The 24,495-nt window shown below is 42.6% G+C and overlaps 1 protein-coding gene and 1 long non-coding RNA gene across 2 annotated transcripts in view; one reads left to right on the top strand and one right to left on the bottom strand.

The window, feature by feature from the left end:
* The window catches only part of LOC134067987 (dynein axonemal heavy chain 6-like), a 37,013-nt gene extending 23,080 nt beyond the window's left edge, over window positions 1–13,933 (bottom strand). The window contains exons 1-13 of the mRNA XM_062523479.1: window positions 13,864–13,933; window positions 13,386–13,494; window positions 13,143–13,268; window positions 12,924–13,018; window positions 12,513–12,672; window positions 11,805–11,936; window positions 11,497–11,592; window positions 11,263–11,403; window positions 10,652–10,867; window positions 10,269–10,499; window positions 8,857–8,978; window positions 8,292–8,536; window positions 7,631–8,025 (exon numbers count right to left, since the gene is read on the bottom strand). Coding sequence (XP_062379463.1) covers window positions 7,631–8,025; window positions 8,292–8,536; window positions 8,857–8,978; window positions 10,269–10,499; window positions 10,652–10,867; window positions 11,263–11,403; window positions 11,497–11,592; window positions 11,805–11,936; window positions 12,513–12,672; window positions 12,924–13,018; window positions 13,143–13,268; window positions 13,386–13,494; window positions 13,864–13,919 — 2,124 coding nt within the window. The 5' untranslated portion in view covers window positions 13,920–13,933. The remainder of the gene's footprint in view (window positions 1–7,630; window positions 8,026–8,291; window positions 8,537–8,856; window positions 8,979–10,268; window positions 10,500–10,651; window positions 10,868–11,262; window positions 11,404–11,496; window positions 11,593–11,804; window positions 11,937–12,512; window positions 12,673–12,923; window positions 13,019–13,142; window positions 13,269–13,385; window positions 13,495–13,863) is intronic.
* A 5,443-nt stretch (window positions 13,934–19,376) lies between these two features.
* Window positions 19,377–23,386, top strand: LOC134067074 (uncharacterized). The gene is made up of 3 exons (XR_009936476.1): window positions 19,377–19,432; window positions 20,420–20,597; window positions 22,979–23,386. It is a non-coding gene; the product is annotated as an uncharacterized LOC134067074 (long non-coding RNA).
* The last annotated feature ends 1,109 nt before the right edge of the window (window positions 23,387–24,495 follow it).

Below are 24,495 nucleotides of genomic sequence, written 5' to 3'. Positions count from 1 at the left end.
AACAGGAGTAGTGAAACAGGATCTGTAGTCTTAATGAGATTGTATGCTTAAAGCCTGAGACAGAAGGTGCCTCTCATAGCGTTTACGCGTCCTCTCTCGCTCCTCACTGATCTACATAAAGAATGATGGAGCGGCAACAATGGGATAGTCTAGCCCTTCTTCTATCTTTCTTTATGTAGATCATTGAGGATCGAGGAGCGAGGGAGGACATGTAAACACTGCTTGAGAGGGACCCACAGTCAATACTTTAAAAGTTGTATGTAGATAGTCTAATTAATGTTGATAGATAGAACGTTAATGGATGTTGATAGGCAGATTGTTTAATAGATATTGATTGACAGTTTAATGGGTGGATGAGTGAATGGTCTGAAGAAGATGAATGGATAGAAGGTTGGATGGAATGTGCCTTATATTCTTGTTAAGAGAGACACTGATACAGCTCTCTGAGAGTAGTTGATACAGGTGTCATCAATTTAACTGGCTAGTCTTAAGAGAGCCAGAGTACTCTTAAAGCCTGAGACAGAGTAAATAATTAAAAAGTTGAATGTAGATAGTCTAATTAATGTTGATAGACAGAGAGTTTAATGGATGTTGATAGACAGATTGTTTAATAGATGTTGATAGACAGTTTAATGGGTGGATGAGTGAATGGTCTGAAGAAGATGAATGGATAGAATGTTGGATGGAATGTGCCTTATATTCTTGTAGAATGGAGAGACACGGCTCTCTACTGAGAGTAGTGGATACAGATACAGGTGTAATCAATTTAACTGGCTAGTCTTAAGAGAGCCAGCCTGAGACAGAGTAGATTGTTTAAAAGTTCAATGTAGAGCATCTAATTGATGTTGTTGATAGGCAGACTGTTTAGAATGGGTGGATGAGTGAATGGTTTGAAGAAGATGAATGGATATAAAGTTGGATGGAATTAGGAGGACTTATTTTGATACTGTTGTGCGCAGAGGATACAGGGGAACAGAATATGTAGTCTTCAGAGAGGAGCCTGAGAGAAACTGACAGTTGGTGCCCAGGTGGCTGACCAGCTGGGGTAACATTCTAATTGCTGCCGTGATGTCATAATGAGCAATGTTAAGTCTATGGGGAAATGTTTAATAGTTTTTAATTTATAGTTTAAAAAGTATAAAAGTTACAAAGTTGAAAAATACATTGCACAGGTCTCCTTAGTAAGACCTACGTAGCAAAGTTTGAATCACGTTTTTACGTTAAACGGTTCAAGCTGAATTGTGAGCGTTAGAAGAAGAAGTGGAACTAGAAATGCAATTCCAAGGAATTACCAGTGCATGAAAATGCAAAAATAGATAGATAATGTAGATATGGTTACTAAGGTGTAGCTAGGGTAAACATGGTGGTTGCATAGTTTACAGAGAGTTGATAGTGTGAAGGTAGACAGTTTAAAGATGAAACGTTCCAGTTCTAACTTAACTAATGATTTCTATTCATGTTAAAATGTTGATTAGCTAACTTAGCTAATGATTTCTAGCAGTTACGCTAAAAATGCTTATTATGCTAGCAATGCTAACTTTACTAACAATGCTAACCAGGTTGATTAGCTAACTTAACCGATGATTTCTAGCAGTAATGCTAAAAATGCTAACTATGCTAACAATGCTAAATTTGCTAACAATGCTAACCAGGTTGATTAGCTAACTTAGTTGATGATTTTTTGCAGTTATGCTAAAAATGCTAACTATGCTAACAATGCTAACTATGCTAACCATGCTAACTAGCTAACTTGCTAGTGAGGACTTTTATTTTGAAACATTTGTTGCTAGGGTATCCATGGTGGCCACTATCAGGAAACAAGAAGTTACTGCAGTATAATCATGTTGGTTGCTATGGAAACGGTCATAAACACGTTTTAATGGTTGCTATGTTGGTTGCTAGGTACATGGAGGTTTCATATAGTTGACTGGAGGCATAGTGGATGATAACTGACAGTTGGAATGGTTGAACAGTTCAATAGTTGAGTAGTTTCAATGGTTAAATGATTTAATAGTGTATTATTGCAGTGAGGACCTTTATTTTGAAACAGTTGTGGACAGAGGAAGTAGTGAAACAGGATCTGTAGTCTTAATGAGATTGTATGCTTAAAGCCTGAGACAGAAGGTGCTTCTCATAGCGTTTACGCGTCCTCTCTCGCTCCTCACTGATCTACATAAAGAATGATGGAGCGGCAACAATGGGATAGTCTAGCCCTTCTTCTATCTTTCTTTATGTAGATCATTGAGGATCGAGGAGCGAGGGAGGACATATAAACGCTGCTTGAGAGGGACCCACAGTAAATACTTTAAAAGTTGTATGTAGATAGTCTAATTAATGTTGATAGATAGAATGTTTAATGGATGTTGATAGGCAGATTGTTTAATAGATATTGATTGACAGTTTAATGGGTGGATGAGTGAATGGTCTGAAGAAGATGAATGGATAGAAGGTTGGATGGAATGTGCCTTATATTCTTGTTAAGAGAGACACTGATACAGCTCTCTGAGAGTAGTTGACACAGGTGTAATCAATTTAACTGGCTAGTCTTAAGAGAGCCAGTATCTTAAAGTCTGAGACAGAGTAAATAATTAAAAAGTTGAATGTAGATAGTCTAATTAATGTTGATAGACAGAGAGTTTAATGGATGTTGATAGACAGATTGTTTAATAGATGTTGATAGACAGTTTAATGGGTGGATGAGTGAATGGTCTGAAGAAGATGAATGGATAGAATGTTGGATGGAATGTGCCTTATATTCTTGTAGAATGGAGAGACACAGCTCTCTACTGAGAGTAGTGGATACAGATACAGGTGTAATCAATTTAACTGGCTAGTCTTAAGAGAGCCAGCCTGAGACAGAGTAGATTGTTTAAAAGTTCAATGTAGAGCGTCTAATTGATGTTGTTGATAGGCAGACTGTTTAGAATGGGTGGATGAGTGAATGGTTTGAAGAAGATGAATGGATATAAAGTTGGATGGAATTAGGAGGACTTATTTTGATACTGTTGTGCGCAGAGGATACAGGGGAACAGAATATGTAGTCTTCAGAGAGGAGCCTTAGAGAAACTGACAGTTGGTGCCCAGGTGGCTGACCAGCTGGGGTAACATTCTAATTGCTGCCGTGATGTCATAATGAGCAATGTTAAGTCTATGGGGGAAATGGTGATAGTTTTTAACTAATAGTTTAAAAAGTATAAAAGTTACAAAGTTGAAAAATACAAAGCACATATGGCATAAGCAAGACCTACGCAACAAAGTTTGAATGAAGTTTCTACGTTAAACGGTTGAAGCTGAATTGCGAGCGTTAGAAGAAGTTTAATAATAACTAGAAATGCAATTCCAAGGAATTACCAGTGCATGAAAATGCAAAAATAGATAGATAATATAGATATGGTTACTAAGGTGTAGCTAGGGTAAACATGGTGGTTGCATAGTTTACAGAGAGTTGATAGTGTGAAGGTAGACAGTTTAAAGATGAAACATTCCAGTTCTAACTTAACTAATGATTTCTATTCATGTTAAAATGTTGATAAGCTAACTTAGCTAATGATTTCTAGCAGTTATGCTAAAAAATGCTAATTATGCTAGCAATGCTAAATTTGCTAACAATGCTAACCAGGTTGATTAGCTAACTTAGTTGATGATTTTTTGCAGTTATGCTAAAAATGCTAATTTTGCTAACTATGCTAACCATGCTAACTAGATAACTTGCTAGTGAGGACTTTTATTTTGAAACATTTGTTGCTAGGGTATCCATGGTGGCCACTATCAGGAAACAAGAAGTTACTGCAGTATAATCATGTTGGTTGCTATGGAAACGGTCATAAACACTTAATTTTAATGGTTGCTATGTTGGTTGCTAGGTACATGGAGGTTTCATGTAGTTTACTGGAGGCATAGTGGATGATAACTGACAGTTGGAATGGTTGAACAGTTCAATAGTTGAGTAGTTTTAATGATTAAATGATTTAATAGTGTATTATTGCAGTGAGGACTTTTATTTGGAAACAGTTGTGGACAGAGGAAACAGTTAACAGGATATGTAGTCTTCTGAGAGACTGTATGCTTAAAGCCAGAGAAACTGACAGTTGGTGCCCAGGTGGCCGGCCACCTGGCGTAAGATTCTAATTGCTGCCGTGATGTCATAATGAGCAATGTTAAGTCTATGGGGGAAATTGTAATAGTTTTTAACTAATAGTTTAAAAAGTATAAAAGTTTCAAAATTGAAAAATACATCCCTCCAATGTCCTAAGCAAGATCTACGTAACACAGTTTGAATGAAGTTTCTACGTTAAACGGTTCAAGCTGAATTGCGTGCGTTAGAAGAAGAACTAGAAATGCAATTCCAAGGAATTACCAGTGCATGAAAATGCAAAAATAGATAGATAATGTAGATATGGTTACTAAGGTGTAGCTAGGGTAAACATGGTAGTTGCATAGTTTACAGAGAGTTGATGGTGTGAAGGTAGACAGTTTAAAGCTGAAACATTCCAGTTCTAATTTAACTAATGATTTCTATTCATGTTAAAATGTTAACTATGGTAACAATGATAACCAGGTTGATTGGTTAACTTAGCTACTGATTTCATGCAGTTATGGTAAAAATGTTAACTATGCTAACTATGCTCACAGTTCTAACCAGGTTGATTAACTAACTTAGCTAATGATTTCTAGCAGTTATGCTAAAAATGCTAACTATGCTAGCAATGCTAACTATGGTAACAATGCTAACTTAAACTAACATTGCTAACCAGGTTGATTAGCTAACTTAACTAATGATTTCTAGCAATAATGCTAAAAATGCTAACTATGCTAACAATGTTAAAAATGCTAACAATGCTAACCAGGTTGATTAGCTAACTTAGTTGATGATTTTTTGCAGTTATGCTAAACATGCTAACCAGGTTGATTAGCTAACTTAGCCAATAATTTCTAGCAGTTATGCTAAAAATGCTAACTATGCTAACCATGCTAACTAGCTAACTTGCTAGTGCGGACTTTTATTTTTAAACATTTGTTGCAAGGGTATTCATTGTGGCCACTATCAGGAAACAAGAAGTTACTGCAGTGTAATCATGTTGGTTGCTATGGAAACGGTCATAAACGCTTAATTTTAATGGTTGCTATGTTGGTTGCTAGGTACATGGAGGTTTCATATAGTTGACTGGAGGCATAGTTGATGATAACTGACAGTTGTAATGGTTGAACAGTTAAATAGTTGAGTAGTTTCAATGGTTAAATGATTTAATGGTGTATTATTGCAGTGAGGACTTTTATTTTGAAACAGTTGTGGACAGAGGAAACAGTTAAAAGGATATGTAGTCTTCTGAGAGACTGCATGCTTAAAGCCAGAGAAACTGACAGTTGGTGCCCAGGTGGCCGGCCACCTGGCATAAGATTCTAATTGCTGCCGTGATGTCATAATGAGCAATGTTAAGTCTATGGGGGAAATTGTAATAGTTTTTAAGTAATAGTTTAAAAAGTATAAAAGTTACAAAGTTGAAAAATACAAAGCCCACATCGCGTAAGTAAGACCTACGCGACATAGTTTGAATGGAGTTTCTACGTTAAGCGGTTGAAGCTGAATTGCGTGCGTTAGAAGAAGAATAATAAGAAGTTGAAGAAGACTAGGAAGAACAGTACAGTGCATTTTCATGCACTGTAATAATAAGAAGAATAGGAAGAACAGTACAGTGCATTTTCATGCACTGTAATAATAAAAAGTTGAAGTTGAAGCCTAGGAAGAACAGTACAGTGCATTTTCATGCACTGTAACTAGAAATGCAATTCCCGAGGAATTACACGAGGGGATGCAATCTGCTGGGTAGACTTTTATTTTGACACACAGGAAACACTTCTATACTATGGGTGCGTTCGTAAATTGCACTCCGAGCGCTCCGAGCACACTCTGAAACGTTTTTAACCGTTCGTAAATTCAGAGTGTGGATGGAATTATCGTTCGTTTATTCAGAGCGTCACACTCTCGGAGCGCCCAGAGCGTACTCTGGGCACTCCAGGTGAAAGGACAGAGTAGCCGAGTGTGACGTCACATCAGTCAGCTAGTAACGAATCTAGTTACCTACGTAACGTTAACAGGTTAGCATTTTAGTGCTAGTGCTAGAAGAACGTTTCCAAGTTGACATTACAAGCGTTGCTCATCAAGATTATGTAGACGGTTTAAATAACTGCTCTCACATTGTTCTTCATAATCACTGTCAAGAAAGCTCTTGCATCAGTGGAATTGAGTTTTGAATAATACATAAACCCTGTTTCAAAAGTGCCGTAGTGGCGTCCATATTGTAGGCTAAACATAAACACAAATAATCGTTCGTAAATTCACTGGGAGTTAGAATGCTCGTCTTTTTCGAACTTCAGAGCGTTATTCTATTTTTCAGAGTGTCAGATTGAATTTACGAACGCACCCTATGTGTAGTTCAGGGAGAGCCAGAGGCAAAAGATTCTATAGTGGAGCTCTGTTCTAGAATCTTTGATTAAAAGTGACAGTTGGATTCACAGGGCAGTGTTCTAACTAGACTGGGAACTGAGAGTTCTGGCCAATTATGACATCACATTCTCCATTAAAGTCTATGGGGGGAAAATACACTTTTAATTACAAATATCTCAAAAAGTATAAACTTCTCAAAAATGTCAAATAGATTGTCTAGTAGATATTTGGAAGATCTACGGAACGGTGTTTCAACCAAGTTTGTACGTTAAGCGGTTCGGGCTGAATAGCGCGCACAAAAAGGTAAAAAGAATAATAATAATAAGAAGAAGCGACCGGATTTCAATAGAGGGGATGCATCCCCTCTAATAAGAAGCGACCGGATTTCAATAGAGGGGATGCATCCCCTCTAATAAGAAGCGACCGGATTTCAATAGAGGGGATGCATCCCCTCTAATAAGAAGAAGCGACCGGATTTCAATAGAGGGGATGCATCCCCTCTAACAAAATGTGATAATATTTGTTTAATATGCACTTAGTCTTTTGAGTGTTTGTTATGTGTTATGGTTTGTATAATAGTTTTTGTTTTGTTATAATTTGTCCATTGTTAAAATTTTACATTTATTCTGCTATTGTCCTTAAATTTAGCCATACCTTGCTATAGTTACTGTTATTATATAATTAACTGAGTGACTTATTTGATTGCTTTTGTCATTTCATTGTTTTATTTCTCATTAGATTAGTGCTTAAATGATTGTTGTATTGATAATATTGCTATTCTCCTTTTTTTTGTAATTGTTCACTGTTATTTAATTTGTATTGCTATTTATTTGTATGTCGCTTTGGACAAAGGCGTCTGCTAAATAACCATAACCATAACCATAATATACAAATCTTGTAAACTCATATTAAGCTACAAAAAGGACACAGACAACATATCAAATGTTAAAAATCACATATTTGACTATTTCATGGAAAATACATGTAATTTTGAATTTGGGTTGTAGATTAGATTGGTTGTAGAGTGCCATCAGCATAACAGTGGAAATGTTTGCCATGTTGATGTAATATATGGCCAAGCGGGAGGATGTAGATAATAGAGTAGAGGTCCTAGAACAGAGCCCTGGGGGACACCATGGGAAAGAGACAAACTGTTATCTGGGGGGGTTGCGACCCTGAACTTACCTTGTAGATACTCTCAGTGATGCGATCCAACACTGAGACCAGGTAGCCACTGAAGTCCACTGTCTCGAAGTCGGTGCGGCTGACTGTGCGGCACACCTGCGTCGTCCCTCCCTCCACCGACATCTCCAGCGCCTCGTTGCCCCACTGCACCGCCTTCGTGTACTTGTCCAAGAACCACTCCAGGGAGAATTGGTACATGTAGTTGATCTGGGTAAGCTCGGTCAGCACAATGTACAGGTCGGTGCTGCGACTGGCGATGGGCAGGTATTTCTTGCGCACTTCGCCAATCTCCTTGTCTTTGTCCTTGGCTGTCTGGGCACGCTGTGAGATCAGGTTGAAGGTCTCCTTGGTCTTTCTCAGGTTGTCAATGAGAGACTGGTCATCCAGGATATTCCCTATATGAAAAACAAATGTGCTAATTAAGTGCATTTATAAAATTTCTAATTTTTCTAACATACATTTCTAACCTGCGTAAATATTTCTAAACTAACATTTCAAACATACGCAAATATTTCTAACTAATTCACCTGAATTTCAAATTCACCTGGGCTTGCTTGAGCACTAAAATACAGCATAGTTAAACAGAAACCATACCTCTTAAATTAGAGAATCACAGACTTGATCACCACACACACACACACACACACACACACACACTGACCCATGGTTTCCTGCAGCAGCTGCAGTGACCTCTCCTCCAGCTGGTGGAGCTCAAAGTGGTGTGCGATGATGGTGTGCAGCAGCTGGCTGTGCTCCTGCTCCAGCTCGGGCTGCTGCAGCTTGAATGCGCTGGACAGCAGCTGCTCCTGCAGACTCTCATACTCCACGTTGAAGTTGACCAGCTTGACGATGATGCACACTCCCGGCAGGAAGTGAGGGTTGGGCAGCGTGGTGGTCAGGTACAGTCTGGATGTGCATTTGATTCAATTCAATTCAATTCAATTCAATTCAATTCAATTCAATTCAATTCAATTCAATTCAATTCAGTTCAGTTTACAGCATCAGCATAACTGGAATTGTCTCAAGGTGCTTTACATAACCAGGAAAGGGAGAAGTTGGATGAAAGGTGGACATGTCATAGGCACAGTGGTCGTGGTTCACACAATTGTTTCTGCTGATGCAGATGATGTTTAATCATGCAGTTTACTAATAAAAGGGTGCAAGATGCAGCATGCCTGACTATTAAGACCAGCTGCCAGTGACTTGGGAAATCTCAGACAAATTACCTGAAGTTGGAATTGTATTCAAATTCAGTGTCTCCAATCTTGATGAAGGAATGTCCCTCTCGGATGGTGATGTTTTTCACCAATACTGGTCGAAGACATGGGTCCACATTCTCACTTAAGTCCTGATGGGAAAATTATTTTGATTGAGATCTTATATAAGTGACTGTGCATGTGCATTTTAAGACGTGGAACGTGGAATGATACAACCTGCTGATTTCCAATCTTCTGTGAATTGGTCTTTGTGAGTTACAGTAGGAGTCCTCTCGACATAAACCGCTCACAAAAAGTAAGGAAACTTGACTTTGGCCCATTATATCTCCACTTTAATAATACCAATCACTAAAGTGTTTTATGTCATTTTCATCGTTTATTAGTCACCTTTACAATGAGGTACAGCTTGTAAGCATTGGGCTCCCATGGAATGAGTAACACAAGCAAACGTGTAAGTAGTGCCAATGAAAAATGTGCCAAAATGGCCTGTCATGCTGTTTGAATTCACCTTTGTTACTTCAAGCATTGACGATTGCACTCTCCCATAGCAATGAGGAAAACAAAACATGTTAGGCATACATTCGTTAATTTTATACTCAGTGTCAGGGTCCTCAGTAGTGTGTAGAGGATCCATATGCAGCCAAAACAGCTTGGCACCTTCTTCTCATGCTGGTCACCAACCTGGCTATATTCTGCTGTGGGATGGCATTCCATTCCTCGATAAGGATCTGTTAAGTCAGCCAACCTGGTTCTGTTGGTGACTCTGGCAGGTACAGCACGCCCAAGCTGATCTCACAAGTGTTCAATTGGGTTGAGGTCTGGACTCACGTCACGGCAGGCCATTCTATCCTCTCCACTCCCACATTCTGGAGGTACTCTCTGATGATCCCAGCTCTATGGGGGCGAGAGTTGTCATCCTGGAGGATGGCATTTGGTCCCATATTCTGGAGATATGGAATTGCCACTGGCTCCAGAATCTCATCCCGGTATCTAAACTCACCTGGTAGCACTTGAAGCCAAAACGAGATGTCTGGCAGCTTACTGGCCATTTTGGCACATTTTTGGTTGGCACTACTCAGACATTTGGCTGTATTGCTCATTCCATGATTGCCCTATGCTTACAAGCTATACCTCATTGTAAAGGTGACAAATCAACGATAAAAATGAGATGAACCACTTTACTAGTTGGTATTACTAAAGGGGAGATATAATGGGCCAAAGTCAAGTTTCCTTACTTTTTGTGAGCAGTTTACTTCTAAGGTTCCCCAGACCTAGGTACTACGTTTAGCTCTAAAATGCCTTTTTATTGACTCTTTCTATTGACTTATCAGTCTAATGGGAATATGGGATGTGCTCGGGGAGTATGCAAGTTGTTGTGCATGGAGTTTGGGTGTGTGCGTACAAAAGGGGGAGCCTCACACCTGGATCAATACAGCATCCCCCATGCGAATGGCTCGCTCCACTGTTTTCATGTAGTTGGGGTTGGATGCCTGGACCTTGTAGAGGCCCACTCCCTCCTTTTTGATCAGCCAGCGCTTGGCCTCTCCCTGGGGGTCCACGATCACCGGCCAGTGGGGCCCGTTCTTTATGATGATGGCGTTCTCCGTGGAGGTCTGGTCGGAAGGCAGGCCATTGTTGTGCCAGTGCTGCACCTAAAGGTACGAGATTGCGTTTTCAAATCTATCAGTGACAATAGCACGGCTAACACAACAAGAAAAAAGCAGCATAGGCCATTGTCTAGTCAAATCACTACTGTACGGGTCAGTGTTTAAGCAGTAGTGTAATCCACGGCCCTCCGGGCTACCTCATTCTTCTTGGTCATGGTGCCGATGAAGGTGTAGTCCTCGGACGCGGCGATGTCGGCACGGCGGCATGCCTCCAGCCAGGTCTTGACCAGGGTCTCGCGGTAGACGGCGGTCAGCGGGCCGCAGTAGGTGATGAAGGCGGCGGAGATGATGGTGTCACCCATAATGTGCTTCAGCTGCAGGTCCAGCTCGGTCACCGCGCTCTCCCAGCGCTCCTGCACAGGGACACACAGCCAAACATGGCTCCATCTGCCTGACCCATACCCAAGATGGACCCAGACTGTTTTATGTAGGCTATTATAGTGGCACCTCCAGGTAAGAAAATGTCCAATCCTTCCTGAATTTCCCCTTGGGGATCGATAAAGTACAGTATCTATCTATCTATCTATCTATCTATCTATCTATCTATCTATCCAAAACAAACCAGTTTAAAGCCACTGGCATTCGTAACATCCCACAAGGAATCTTTAAGTGCACCAGAGAGCCCAGACACTTTACCTTTGAACACAAATAAAGGATGAACATACATCATAACACTGGTCCGAAAATCATCCTAACTGTGATTCATGAGAGTGTGCATAAGGGGAAGTATATCTTTGGACCAACCGACCTTCTCGTCTGACAGAGCGGCAATCAGCTGTCCAGCCCTCTGCACTCGTTTGGTGGTGAGCTCCCTCCGGGCAGCCAACTCCGTCTTCTCGGCCACGCTGGCGTCATAGCCCCGCTGCAGGTCCGCCTGGTGGTGTTCGATCTGCACAGGAGCACAGATTCCAAATCACTGAAATGAACTGAATCATCTGAGTTAATAGAGAGAGAAACAGAGAAGAAAGAGAGAAGGTTTTACCTTTGAGAGGTTCCTCTGTTTTTGCTTGAGATTACACTTAGCTTTTGCGAGGGCCTCTTCAGCCACTCTGACCTTTTTCTGTTTAGGCTCGATTATCTGTGATCACAGGAGACAAATTCAATGCTGAAGCAGCGACATTTCACATTATTTTGCATTACTCACGTTACTATCACTGCTCTGCAACCTGAAACATTTTAGCCCCTAGCCCCACCTTATTACGGGATTTGTGATGCTGTGTATGCTGTACAGTGTGTGTGTGTGTGTGTGTGTGTGTGTGTGTGTGTGTGTGTGTGTGTGTGTGTGTGTACCTTGTTCACATCATGGTAATGATCCAGTGCTAGTATCCACTTGCACATGGAGCGGCAAGCCGTGGACACTCTGCCCACCTTCTCTGGGGTGAACTCTGGGTCTTTGGAGTATCTCCTTAGGCTGAAGAACACCTTAAAGAACAAACACAGTGAAAACTCTTAGGCTGAAGAACACCTTAAAGAACAAACACAGTGAAAACTCTTAGGCTGAAGAACACATTAAAGAACAAGCACAGTGAAAAGTCTTGGGCTGAAGAACACCTTAAAGAACAAACACAGTGAAAACTCTTAGGCTGAGGAACACCTTAAAGAACAAACACAGTGAAAACTCTTAGGCTGAAGAACACCTTAAAGAACAAACACGGTGAAAACTCTTGGACAGGTAGCCTAGATGTTACATATCTCCAGTCCTTGATTGCCACAGGTTTGGTTATGATAGCAGCAATTGGCACAAGCCTCTTTACATATCTGCAGACAGCTACAATAAACGTTATTTACGCAAGGCAGTTACGATAACAGAGGTCAAGGTGAGGCAAGCTCAACAGATGTTACCAGCAAGGCCAAAATTTAGCTTTATTTGTTCATAACATCTTTTTTTTTTTTTTAAATGAATGTGGATTTACATCCAGATAATGGAAAACTAAGGAAAAACTACTACAAATATAAAAAGACACAGCCGTTGTTCAGACTCTGCCCAGATCAGCTCACCTTCTCTGGCAGGCTGTCCTTGTCCAGGTTGACCAGCCTCTTGAGGAAGCCCGGATCAGCCAGCAGCTGCTTTGCCACAGTCCAAGTGGGCTTCTGCTGCAGCAAGATGCACACGGCATACATCACAGTCAGAACCAGATCCGGTGGGTTGGTGTAGACCCTAAGACAAATATTTCATTAAACACACATTAATATCACAAATTCATTCAGGAAGTATGCTTTTTAAACCAGAATCCCTAAATGTGGAAAATATTTCACACAAGCACATTCATATGTTTCACAAATTCATTCAGGAAGTATGCTTTTTACACCAGAATCCCTAAATGTGACTCTGAGCGATGTACTGTGTATCAATGATTGTCTTTAAAAGAATGGACTGAGCCTGTTGTGTCATATGGACATTAAACTTACCTTATCTCTGAGATATCATTTTTGTCCAGGCTATCTAAGGCTAAAATAGCATTCTCCAGTAAAGGCAAAGCTTTATTCAAATCAGCAAGGGCCTCCTACGGTATAAAATGCATCACAAAAGATCAGAATGCATCAAATGTGAACTCATACAGTAAAGACAACAGAACAACAATAACAATTCTTATGTCAGCGTTGGGGGTTCAGATGAAAGTGGCAAACCTGGGCGTAGTCCTGGACTATTTGAGTCTCCTGAGCCATGACGGCCTCCTCCGTTTGAACGATGGCTCGGACCTGCTCCACAATCTCAGCATCCTTCTGAAGCTTCTCCATCAGAGTTTCTATTTCCTATCCAACACAACACACTCACCCTTTCAGCTAAAGTCCACAGACTAGCTGTGCTTACGGTATTTCCGAAGTTCTTAAAAATGGCGTGCATATCTGTAGTGGAATCAGGGATCACACCTTTGACTTCTCCTCTATTTTGTAGCTCAAAGCTACAAGTTCCTCCTTCATCACAGTGACGAGAGATGTCGCCTCTGACAAAATAGTAAGTCCGTTCGTGTAACGACTCCTTTAAACAAAGAAAAAGAAAAACAGTCTCAAATTCTGATCTGTGTCCTGTGACAGTGAATAGGCTTTGTATCTAATGTTCACCACACAACTGATTTACTTGCTGGAATACCAAAAGTATGTGTACTGTAGTAAGTGACAGTAGAGTAAAGGTGCACATGATTCTGGTCAGCATCCTGTGGTCACTGAAACTAAATCTGCGAATGTGGAGGAGGAGCAGCAGGAGCCCTACCAGGTTTGAATACCGAACCCCCCACTGACCATCACTGATGCTTTGGATAGAAGCATCTGGTAGTACTCAACAGTCCCTTTCTTCTCATTTACTTTGACATCTTTAACAGCAGCAGACAGACAGGCAGGACCTGCACACCTGATGCTGTAGAGTTCCTGCTCTCTGGAGTAGAACATCTTGGTGAAGGTGGACATGTATTCGCTGAAGATGCTGGGCACCACGTAGTACGGCCTCCTGGTCTCCTGCCAGTACTGCTCCGCTATCTGGGATACGCTGTAGTGCATGTCCACACAGGCACTGGTCACTTTGTCCTGCATGCCCTGCATGCCCTGCAATATCAACATAGACAGAGCATAACATAGTCAACATGCTATGGCACCACGCTATGGAAATACATTTAAATATATGCAACACCATATCAGAGTGTATAGGGAAGCATCGCTGGATTTGGCCCAGAATTTAGGCATGGTGGTCTTTTTGGCATTTGCATGCTACTGTTATCATCACCATTGAACCACCATCACCATGGCAGTGCTACTGGCACAACGCAAATTTTACAGTGTCTGAATTTCTGCCAGTGCGGTGCCCTAGGCGGGTAAAAGAGCCCATTCAAAACATGGCAGGCGAAGATTACATATGAAAATACTGGCGCCGGCAGGCATCTAACAAAACAATGCCCTCTGGATCCGATTCCATCGTCTCTTGTGTGATCTTTCACATCCACTATTTTGCAGTCATATGTCACCAACTCATCACTCAGTTCTGAAAATGTTCTTTCTTCTTTCAAACAGGTGAAGGTCACACCTTTGCTTAAGAAAAGTACACTCAATTCAGCTGACATGAAGAACTAACTCTTGAGAAAGTGGTGTTCAAGCAAGTGTCAGATTTCCTATCTCAGAACAATTTATTAGACCCTAAGCAGTCTGGTTTCAGGAGTGGTCATCCTCCCGACACTGCTCCTTAATACATTACTGATGTGCCTCAGAGATCAGTACTTGGGCCCCTTGTTTTTTCCATTAACACCGCTTCTTTAGGTGAGAGCAACCGCTCCCATGGATTCTCCTATAACTACTATACTGATGATACTAAACTTTACTTATTTTTCTCACCAAATTACTGTTTCTGCTCAGATCTCTGCATGCCTGTAAAACTACAGATTTCTTTACAGTTTTCCTTTCAACATGAGATGACTCATACGTCAGATGACTTTCATCCCAAACACATTCATGAGCAGTAACCGGTATGGGCCCGAGTCTTACCAAGCCTGGATGGCTGAAGTCGTTGTACGTGCTCTTGGCCACCTGCTGCAGGGACTCTCTGGACCACGGGCTGTACCAGTCGATATTGCAGCAGCCCAGTAGGGCCGGATAGGCCCAGCAAAACTGGCGCAAGCGAGGGCCCGCTGGACTCAACGCCAGACAAATGTGCAGCCTCTGCCTGACTTGCTGAGGGAGGAAGGAACAAACACAATACATAGAGATACAGCACACAGAGAGCTAACTGGCATGAAACATACAATTAAAGATGTGTAAGAATTGTAGGTTAAACTGTTCAAGATTAAACTTCAAAAAGGAAAAGGAAAAGAATGTCATTGAATGAAAAGAATGTCATTGAATAACCATTGTTATACAATGTCATATAGTTAGTACCTGTGCAGGACAGATAGTCATCAGACTTATGCTAACCAACTAGTTCTCCCATCCTTTCTCATAATACCACTCTGTAACTCAAGATAACTTGGATCTAGCGATACCAGCTGCAAGTTACATGTTTTGGCAATTTACCTCTATGAAGTGGGCATATGCCTCCCTCTTATCTGTGTTGTTATTTGTCTTAATCTGAGAGATGATGTTGTCCATTTCTTCATTGGTAAATAGACCAGGAACATCTCCACACTTCAGAAGACAGTCCAGGTCCTTCATGACAGAGTCCTAAAACAAGCACCAAACAAAAGAGTAAACACAATATACAGACAAAGCTGACATACAGTAATAAAGCAGATATCAGGTCTGCAACTGCAAGACAGAAAAAATGCACAAACACAGCAACGCACTTGCATAGACACGTGCACACTCACACACACACACACACACACACACACACACACACACACACACACACACATTCACATTCTGGCCAACCTTCAGTATTTCGGCGTCGGTCATGAGCAGTACAATCCGTTTGCGGTGGATGCCAGACAGATAGAACACCCTCTTCAGGTCGTCCCGAAAGTCCGTGTAGGTGCAGTTGTGGGAGACGGATAGCCGGTACAGATGGCAGCCAGTAAGGTGGCATGCCAGCGTCACACACGCCTCTTTTCCAGTGCCATCAAGCCCAATCTGGAGAAAATCATTTGAAGCAAAAATCTGATATTATATACAGGATTTACTATGCACATTGCCAAATTCTAGAATGGCCTTTCTGTTCATTCCAAGTACACAATATACTAACATGTATTTGTACACAGCATACTGAAATGTTTTTCACAAAGACTTGTAGTGTGCGGATTCTTCTCTTAAATATCCAGTCACTCTTAATCCTGCACCTCACACGGATGAGCGGTGATTTTTTACCTTTTTGCGTACACAGCATACTGAAATGTTTTTGTACACAGCATACTGAAATGTTTTTGTGCACAGCATACTGAAATGTTTTAGTGCACAGCATACTGAAATGCATTTGTACTCAGCATACTGAAATGTTTTTGTGCACAGCATATTGAAATGTATTTGTACACAGCATATTGAAATGTTTTTGCTACAATTTACCAGCATCATGTGGGCTCCCTGCTGGCGGAAGATGCGAGCGGACCGTGTGATGTGTTCCACAGCCTCTCTGAAGAACACCATGGGGACCTGGCAGGAGACAGGGAGGAGAGGCAACATTACCAAAGAGGTAACCACATACCACAATTGTGTTCATAGATTTTAGAAAGGGACATAGTGTATTTTCTATGTTCTATTTTACATAATATGCTGCAGTATCTTAGACACACACTACACTGATATGGATACATTTCATGTTAACGGATGGTGTTACAGATAATGTACATATTAACGTGTGTGCATGTACAGTATGTGACTGACACTCAGTTCCAAATAAGATGCAGCTCTGGGAAAAACTAAGAGACCATTAACATCTTTCTGATGTCATCCTACAGTTGCTGAGAGTGCCATGCAAATGAGTTGAGTTGAGTTGAGTTGAGTCATATTCAAAATGTTGAGTAGTAAAATGCCAAGAGAGACTACTGCAAATTTGAATATAACCGTCCACTCATTCGAATGTCACTCAGCAACCAAAGGATAACGTCAGAAAACTGTGCAGTGGTTTGTTCATTTTTTTTCCAGAGTATGAATATCAGGCCTACATTTGGGACAGGGTGGGGCAGTTTGGGGGTCCATGCTCAGTGTTTCAGGGGCTAAAAAAAAATTGAAAAATTTCCACTGCTCTACTAGCACTACCTCGAAGCACATATGTAATGCTCTGAGAACCTCTGTTGGGACCATACCACCATACTGTCCCCTCTGTATGCGTTCACCTTAGGGTTTGTCATGACATGCTTATTGTGGTAGTCCTTCAGGATGGTGAGGACCTTCTTTTTGTCCTGGATGTGCTTGTAGATGCGGGAGCCGGGGGGAATGCTCGGGTCCAGGAAGTCTCCAAATGTCACAGGCTCCTTCATGAGAGTCTCTGCTGTCCAGAGGACCTGGCGCGGGAGCAGAGGTGGGAACACTATTGTGAAGAAGGGCCACGGAAACACAGAGACAATCCATACAGTACAGATAGGTGATCAACAGCAGGCTATTACTGAGAAGAGGAGACCTACTTTAAAGTGGATCTGGAGCTCATTCGAGAGGATCTGGTGGAAGAGCTCTCGGTCTTGGTCCTCCATGAGACGGTCGTGGAACACTCGAGAGGCCTCGTGGGCAAACAAGTGAGCAGCCGCCTCGTCTGACCTCAGCTCGGACTCGTGGGATTGCATCAGGCCATAGATCACCTAGACAGGATGTAGCCATTGCATCCATTGTATTATTAACAACAAGCTATTCTACATGGCTTTACTTCACAACATAATCGATACTTTAACTGGATTAGTATATATTGTTATAATCTTCCTATCAAAAACTCAAATTAATTTAATTGAATTACTCAGTGCAGTGCAATCCTTGAAAATGTCTCCACACACTGTAATTACTGTAACAATATGTACCATTTGATTTGATTTGGCAAACACTTGTAACTCTGTGCTGAGATACCGTGATGTGTCTTACTTTGGACAGGTCTCTGAGGTTGAATGTGTAGTGGTATTTGGCAGGCGTGGGCAGTACAGTGTGACACATCTCCATGTAGACAGCGATGGAGGCTGACACCAGAGCATCGCAACACTTTCGCACCTCCTTACAGAACTCCCTAGAGCCAAAGAACTTCCCCAGTTGAACCTGTTTAGTAAGGGACGACCAACAAAACAACAAAGATGCATGTAGACATGTGGATGTTCACACTAACAGTCAACATAATATAATGTCCTTCTCATTCAGTACTACATGACTACAGTTACTTTGTAGATACACAGTATCTTCATTGGACAAAAGAGGACACTACATGAAGAAACATACAGCACCAGCTGAGAGACTGAGTTTTGTACAGGAAACAGCATCTTCACAAGAGCTTAAAAGCCAAAACCTTACAGCGGACACGTGGAGGGCAACGCAGGTACCTGAAAGATGTGATGCATGGTGTTTTGGGATGGGTGTGTCAGCACCAGCACAGAAAAGTGCCTGAGCAGCCGCCTGCTCAGCTGCTGCCGCCCGCCACCAGGGGGAGCACCTGCCGCACAGAATGTCACATCCTGGACGCCCTGCAGAAAACAACAGCACAGACGTTCAATGTGGGACCCTCGAGGAGCCTCGTACAGGCCGGTTTCTGTTTGGACTGTGGCTTTAAGAGGTTGCATTTGTTGGTCACAAATTAAGGGAGATACTCTCTGAAGACCTGGGTCTTTAGGAGTTTTTAGAGGGTAGGGATGTCTCTGCTCTGGTAGGAACTGTTAGTGCACTCCACCAACAGAGAAAAACAGATGAGAAAAGTTTGGATTGCCCTGAGCGTACAGGTGGCAGAGCCAGACGTTGCCTGAGCACAATGGTCAGTAACATATTATGCCTGTATAAGGGTAAGTGGATGCCAAACTGAAGACTACTTTGTAGGCAAGTGTTAGTGATTTGAATAGAATAGAATAGAATAGAATATATACTTTTTTGATCCCGTGAGGGAAATTCAGTTCTCTGCATTTAACCCAATTTTAACCGAATTAGTGAACACACAGCACACAGTGAACACACAGTGAGGTGAATCACACAACCCAGAGCAGTGAGCTGCCTGCCCAACCAGCGGCGCTCGGGGAGCAGTGAGGGGTTAGGTGCCTTGCTCAAGGGCACTTCAGCCGTGGTGGACTGGTCGGGGATCGAACCGGCAACCCTCCGGTTACAAGCCCGATGCGCTAACCAGTACACCACGGCTGCCCCTAGAATTTGATGCGGGCAGCTATAGGTAGCCAGCCAGTGTACTTCAGTGAGCCACAGTGGGTAACATGTGCCCTTTTGGGTTGATTGAAGACCAGGTGCGCCGCCGTGTTCTGGATCACAGACTAGTAATCAAGTTGTGAGCTGACTATGTCCTGTACCAGGAGTTGGGTAGCATGATGACTCAGGTAAGGCCTGATCTTTCATGTTGTCAAGTGTGAAACTGCACAACCGGGCGTCCGAGGCCTCGCGATCGGAGAATGTTGGTGTTAATGTGATGGTGTAGAGTAGGCTTGGCTGGGAGGACCGGCAGTTCCGTTTTTGAGAGGTTTAGCTGGAGGTGGTGTGCCTTCATTCATGTCGATACTGTATGTCTGAGAGGCAATCAGAATATCCGTGCACAGACCAAGGGGTTGTCAGGAGGAAATGAACTGTGTGTCACTTGCGGTGTTACCCGAGCTGCTTTGAATGCTGTGGGAAATGTGCCAGAGGTTAGCAAAGCATTGATGTGTGATAGCTGGTGTGATGGCCAGTCTAATGGATTGAAGTAAGTTTGTAGGTATGGGGTCAAACCTGCACTTAGGAGGACGGCTACATGTCAGGAGTCTAGATACTCTATATGTCTAGACGTAACAGAAATGTTTGTCCAAAGGTACTTACAAAGGCACTAAATGGAAATTGAACCTGAATTAACTGTGTGGAAGGCAGCAGCGCAAACTACTGTAACACCAACCCCACCAAAATAAGCTCTAAAACATTCAATTTGACTGGATTTGACTGAGCCATGAATAGAAACATCCTTGATGCTTCTGTTTTAAAGGACCCTGAGCTGCGTAAAGGAGAGACTGCTGTCTCTGTACCTTCCAAGTGAGTGTCTTGGCATCATAAACTCCCTGGAGCTCGATGAACTGCCGAACCAGCTCCAAGCACGGCTGATCACCGCCGCTATCTGGCACCGGCATGTTTATGTCGTCCAAGAAGATCAATACCTGGAGACGACAACAAATTCAAACTTAAAAGCGTTTTCTTTTCACTCTCTTTGTTTGAAATGGGTGCATAGGAGGAGCATGCGGGGATGACGATCAAAACACAAAGCTCAGAAGCAAGCATTCCAAAACTGGCCAATTTGTTTTTTGGGGTTTATAAACCTTCTTGTTTTTGGGCCCGCCAAACAGATTCTTGGCCCTCTTGGTGAGGCCCTGCAGCACGTGGGCCTGTAGCTGCGAGGGCTCCATGTGGGCCGTGCACTGCAGGGTCCTGGTGATGATGCCCGTCTCCACCGGGTCAGACTGGATGCCGTTCAACCTCCCAAACAGTTCAGCTGTGCAAACACAAGACCACACACAAGTTGAGGTGAGAGCTGAGTGAACCATTTCATGAAGTTATCTGCCTTCTCTTTCTGTACTCTGGGCAACTTGGGCAACTACTTAGACCCTTGCAACTTGACTACCTACTGTTGCTCTTAGGTTACACAGCAACGTTGTAGGATGGTTGTGTGTGTGTGATTATATGTGTCTGTGTGTGTTGAGTCCATCAGGCAGATAACTCAGACAGCACAGCTAAGCACAGAAGGCAGGGCTTTCATAAGGCAGGGCTTTCATAAGGGAAATCTTACCCATAGCTGACATTACATCAGGGCCCTTGTCACCGTCTACGAAGCCATCAGTAACTAGAGACACATCTTCCAGTAAGCTGGTACAATAAGAAAACAAATAGGCCTCGTTATTCTTTTTAATTCCCTCCAGTCACTTTTGTGTAAATGACATGGAATTATACTCGGAATAGATAACCTGGCTGTCTTGGCTTGATTATGCAGAAACACTTGTCCAAGAACAGTTAATGGGTTTCCGATGTCCTCTTGGTCCTTCTGTAATTTCTTTAGCATGCTCTCAATCAGAATGGACTTCCCAACCCCTGAGTCTCCTGTTGTTTAATAGCCCCAGGGACAAACAGAACAGCATTAACTTGTGCTACAACATGACTCTAAGGCATTTAAATCCAGACAGTAACCTGAGCACAGTAACCTGTGAGATACCTGTGAGCAGAACCGGCTGGTTGTTAAGCAGGAGCAGGCTGAGCAGGAAGGAGTAGCGGATGCTGTCGATGTTGCTCACGTGCTCACAGCAGGGGCTCTGGCCGTAGTGCTGGTTGTGTTTTGACTGAAAGCTGCCGCCCTGAGAGTCATGATGATAGGGATTCAATATGCTCATGCCTGGAGGTGAACACGCACGCGCGCACGCACGCACACACACACACGCACGCGCACACACACACACACGCACACACACACACATATTGTATTGTTCCATAAAAGACAAGAAACCCATTCTAAAGCAATCTGACGTTGAAGGATTTGTATTTTGACAGAGGTGGAAAAGTCCAGCTTCCACATAGAAACAATACATGGATGGACTTTACTTTCTGAAGCTGGACTTTTCCACTCACCTTTGCGAATAAGACTGTCTGTAGGGGGCACAAGCTCGTCCCACAGCACAAAACGATTTGTCTGCAGATCCACAAAATAACTGAAGAGTGTGCGGTTTCCAGTGGGGAGAGTAATACCTTCAATTAACAACAAAAGAAGCAAGGTTGTAAACACAAGCTGTAAACACAAATTCCAGCTATACAGTGTGGAGCACATGTATTTGATACCATGCTAAAACATGAATATAAAGTCATCATTTGACAATTGATCTTAATGCCTTAACTCAAAAAATGAGTAAAAATCAAACCGCCAAGGACACCAATTTTCTTTGTGATTGAAGAATGTATCGTAAATAAATAAATGTTTTCCGTAAATGCTAAGGGAAGGAAGTATTTGACCCCCTATGTAACCCTATGGGAATTTAACACATAGGGTTAACATAGGGGCAGGCAGATTTTTATTTTTAAAGGCTAGCTATTTCATGGATCCAGGATATTATGCATCCTGATAAAGTTCCCTTGGCCTTTGGAATTAAAATAGCCCCACATCATCACATACCCTTCACCATAGAGATTGGCATGGTGCTTTTTCCAGTAGGCCTATTAGCCTGTTTGATTTGCATTGAGCTCAATGAGTGAAAAAGCAAATAGTGACTGTTAATGGCTCAGCATACCATAATGATGGCCTCCATCGAATAACTTTCTGAGCAAACTCTGAAATTCCCGCGACATGGTCATCAGAGGGTCACTCCTTTCTCTGAAGGTCATTTGAGAATCGTCCAGTTCATCCACATGGCTGAGGGCTCCACCAAAAGCCCAGGTGTATGCAAACACATACAGTTTTCCCAGAAGAGATGTCAGCTTTTCTGGGTATTTCTGCAGAAACCAGCGACACTCCTCTCTGTGGGAAGAGAAGGATACTTATTCATTATCATTGCAGAAGGCAAAAGGGGGAGGGGAGTTTAGACAGGAGGAGACATTGAGGTGTTTTAAAAAGAGGATGAAGGGAAAAACGGAAGAGGGGGATCGTCCGGAGGGAATGCAGGTGGCAGATTAAGACTAAGAGGAGCAGGGGGGGAGGCTGGCTTTGGGGACATTGACCTTATGGTTGATGCCTCACTGGGGTATACTGAAGTCTTCCGGGAGTCTGAAGTGGGTTGTGGCACAACTTCACTCTTACCTACATCACCAACACAAAACACAGTTGACACATGAAGTCCATGTCACTTCAGCACTTCACACACACACACAAAAACAAGAATAACGTGGGCTTCTTTCACCATACCCAAACCGCCGTTCTTGTCCAGCAGGTTGAACATGGAACCCAGGATGCTGCACAGGGTCATGACTAAAGACAGTTCGGGGACGGGGAAGCTGAGCAGCTTCTGGTGTTTGCGCATGAACACCACACCATGTTCCACGGTGTTCTCAAAGAGCTTCTTCAAGTAGGCCATGCCCTGGTCCTGCAAAGGCTCAGGCAGCTCCTGGAGCCAGCGGTCCACATACAGCTTCCAGACCATTCCCAATGGATCCTGCATGACAGCAACACACAGGCCCAATAAACCAACCATATTTTGGGTGTGGTTTGGAAACGACATACTCTTAGACGTGTACTTCTGTATGTGGAACAGTATTCATATGACAAGCTAATAAAAGCCTACGACAAACAAATACCTTTTTTGTACTTATAAAATGTCACACTGTATACTCAAGTTGGCTGGGGCTCTTAAAATAAAGTGTTCTGCAAATATTCAACAAAGTGAGCATACTGATTGTGTACGAATACCTATTCCTAATGGCTGTATATTCAGTATATTCACAGCGCACTCCAAGCCAGCCGTAGTAGGGACAAAGGACAAAAGCGTCTGCCAAATAGCCATAGCCATAACTATAATCATAACCATAATCATTACCATAACCATAACCATAACAACGGGTCAGCTGTACCACATAGACCATAGCACAGCGGCTGATGGTGGCTGGAGTGGCGTGGATCAGGGAGTCGATCTCAAAGAGGAAGTTGAGTCCCTCGGGAAGGCTGATCCGCTCGCCGTTCATCAGACACAGAGTGCGGCTCTCGTCCAGGGCGGTGTTCAGGCTCTCCACCCACAGGATGTCCACGGGGCCGTCCAGGATGATCCAGCGCCGCTTCTCAATATCGTGCACACCTGAGTACACAGAGATTATTCAAATACCAGGAACATTAATATTTCCTTGCATGGTAAACTGAGCTGAGTTGCTGAACAGTACCTACTGTAGTAAGGACTGTGTTTTGTTATGTATGTAACTGGTATACAACTCATCAAATATGGGCAAGAACTGTCATACAATGTCAAACATATTTTGTACAGCATCAAAGAATTTCAAGTATTTGTTTTATGTGTGCCAGCGGCGTCTTAGCTTCCTTAGCATTTAGCAGTCGTAGATCGGCACCTTGATGGCGGTAGCCTGTTGGAGCTTGAGGTACTGGGCCATGTGCTGCGTCCTCTGATAACAGTTCCTGGTTAAGGGATAGTGAAGAGGGAAATCACCGTGTGGGTGGTGTGGTTGCTGATTGAGCATTCATAAGCATAGAGCAGCAGGAAAAAAATCACCCTTCAGAAGATATACATCATAACTATTTCCATGTTACAAAAGCAAACCAATCCGGTTTTCAGGTTTTCTGTTTCTGTTTTAAGAATTCCATAAATGAGACGCTAAACAGCTAAATAGGCACGGTGCATCATACTGCAGGTTGTAATGGATGATTCACTCAGAATAGAGAATCTGAAAGGGGTGGGGACGACAACATAATCATCAGTTTTGAGTAAATAGACTCACAGTCCTC

Source organism: Sardina pilchardus, chromosome 20, assembly GCF_963854185.1.
Source record: "Sardina pilchardus chromosome 20, fSarPil1.1, whole genome shotgun sequence".
NCBI lineage: Eukaryota > Metazoa > Chordata > Actinopteri > Clupeiformes > Clupeidae > Sardina > Sardina pilchardus.
The sequence above is the reverse complement of the archived record's forward strand: the minus strand, read 5'-3'. Positions and strand labels throughout refer to the sequence as shown.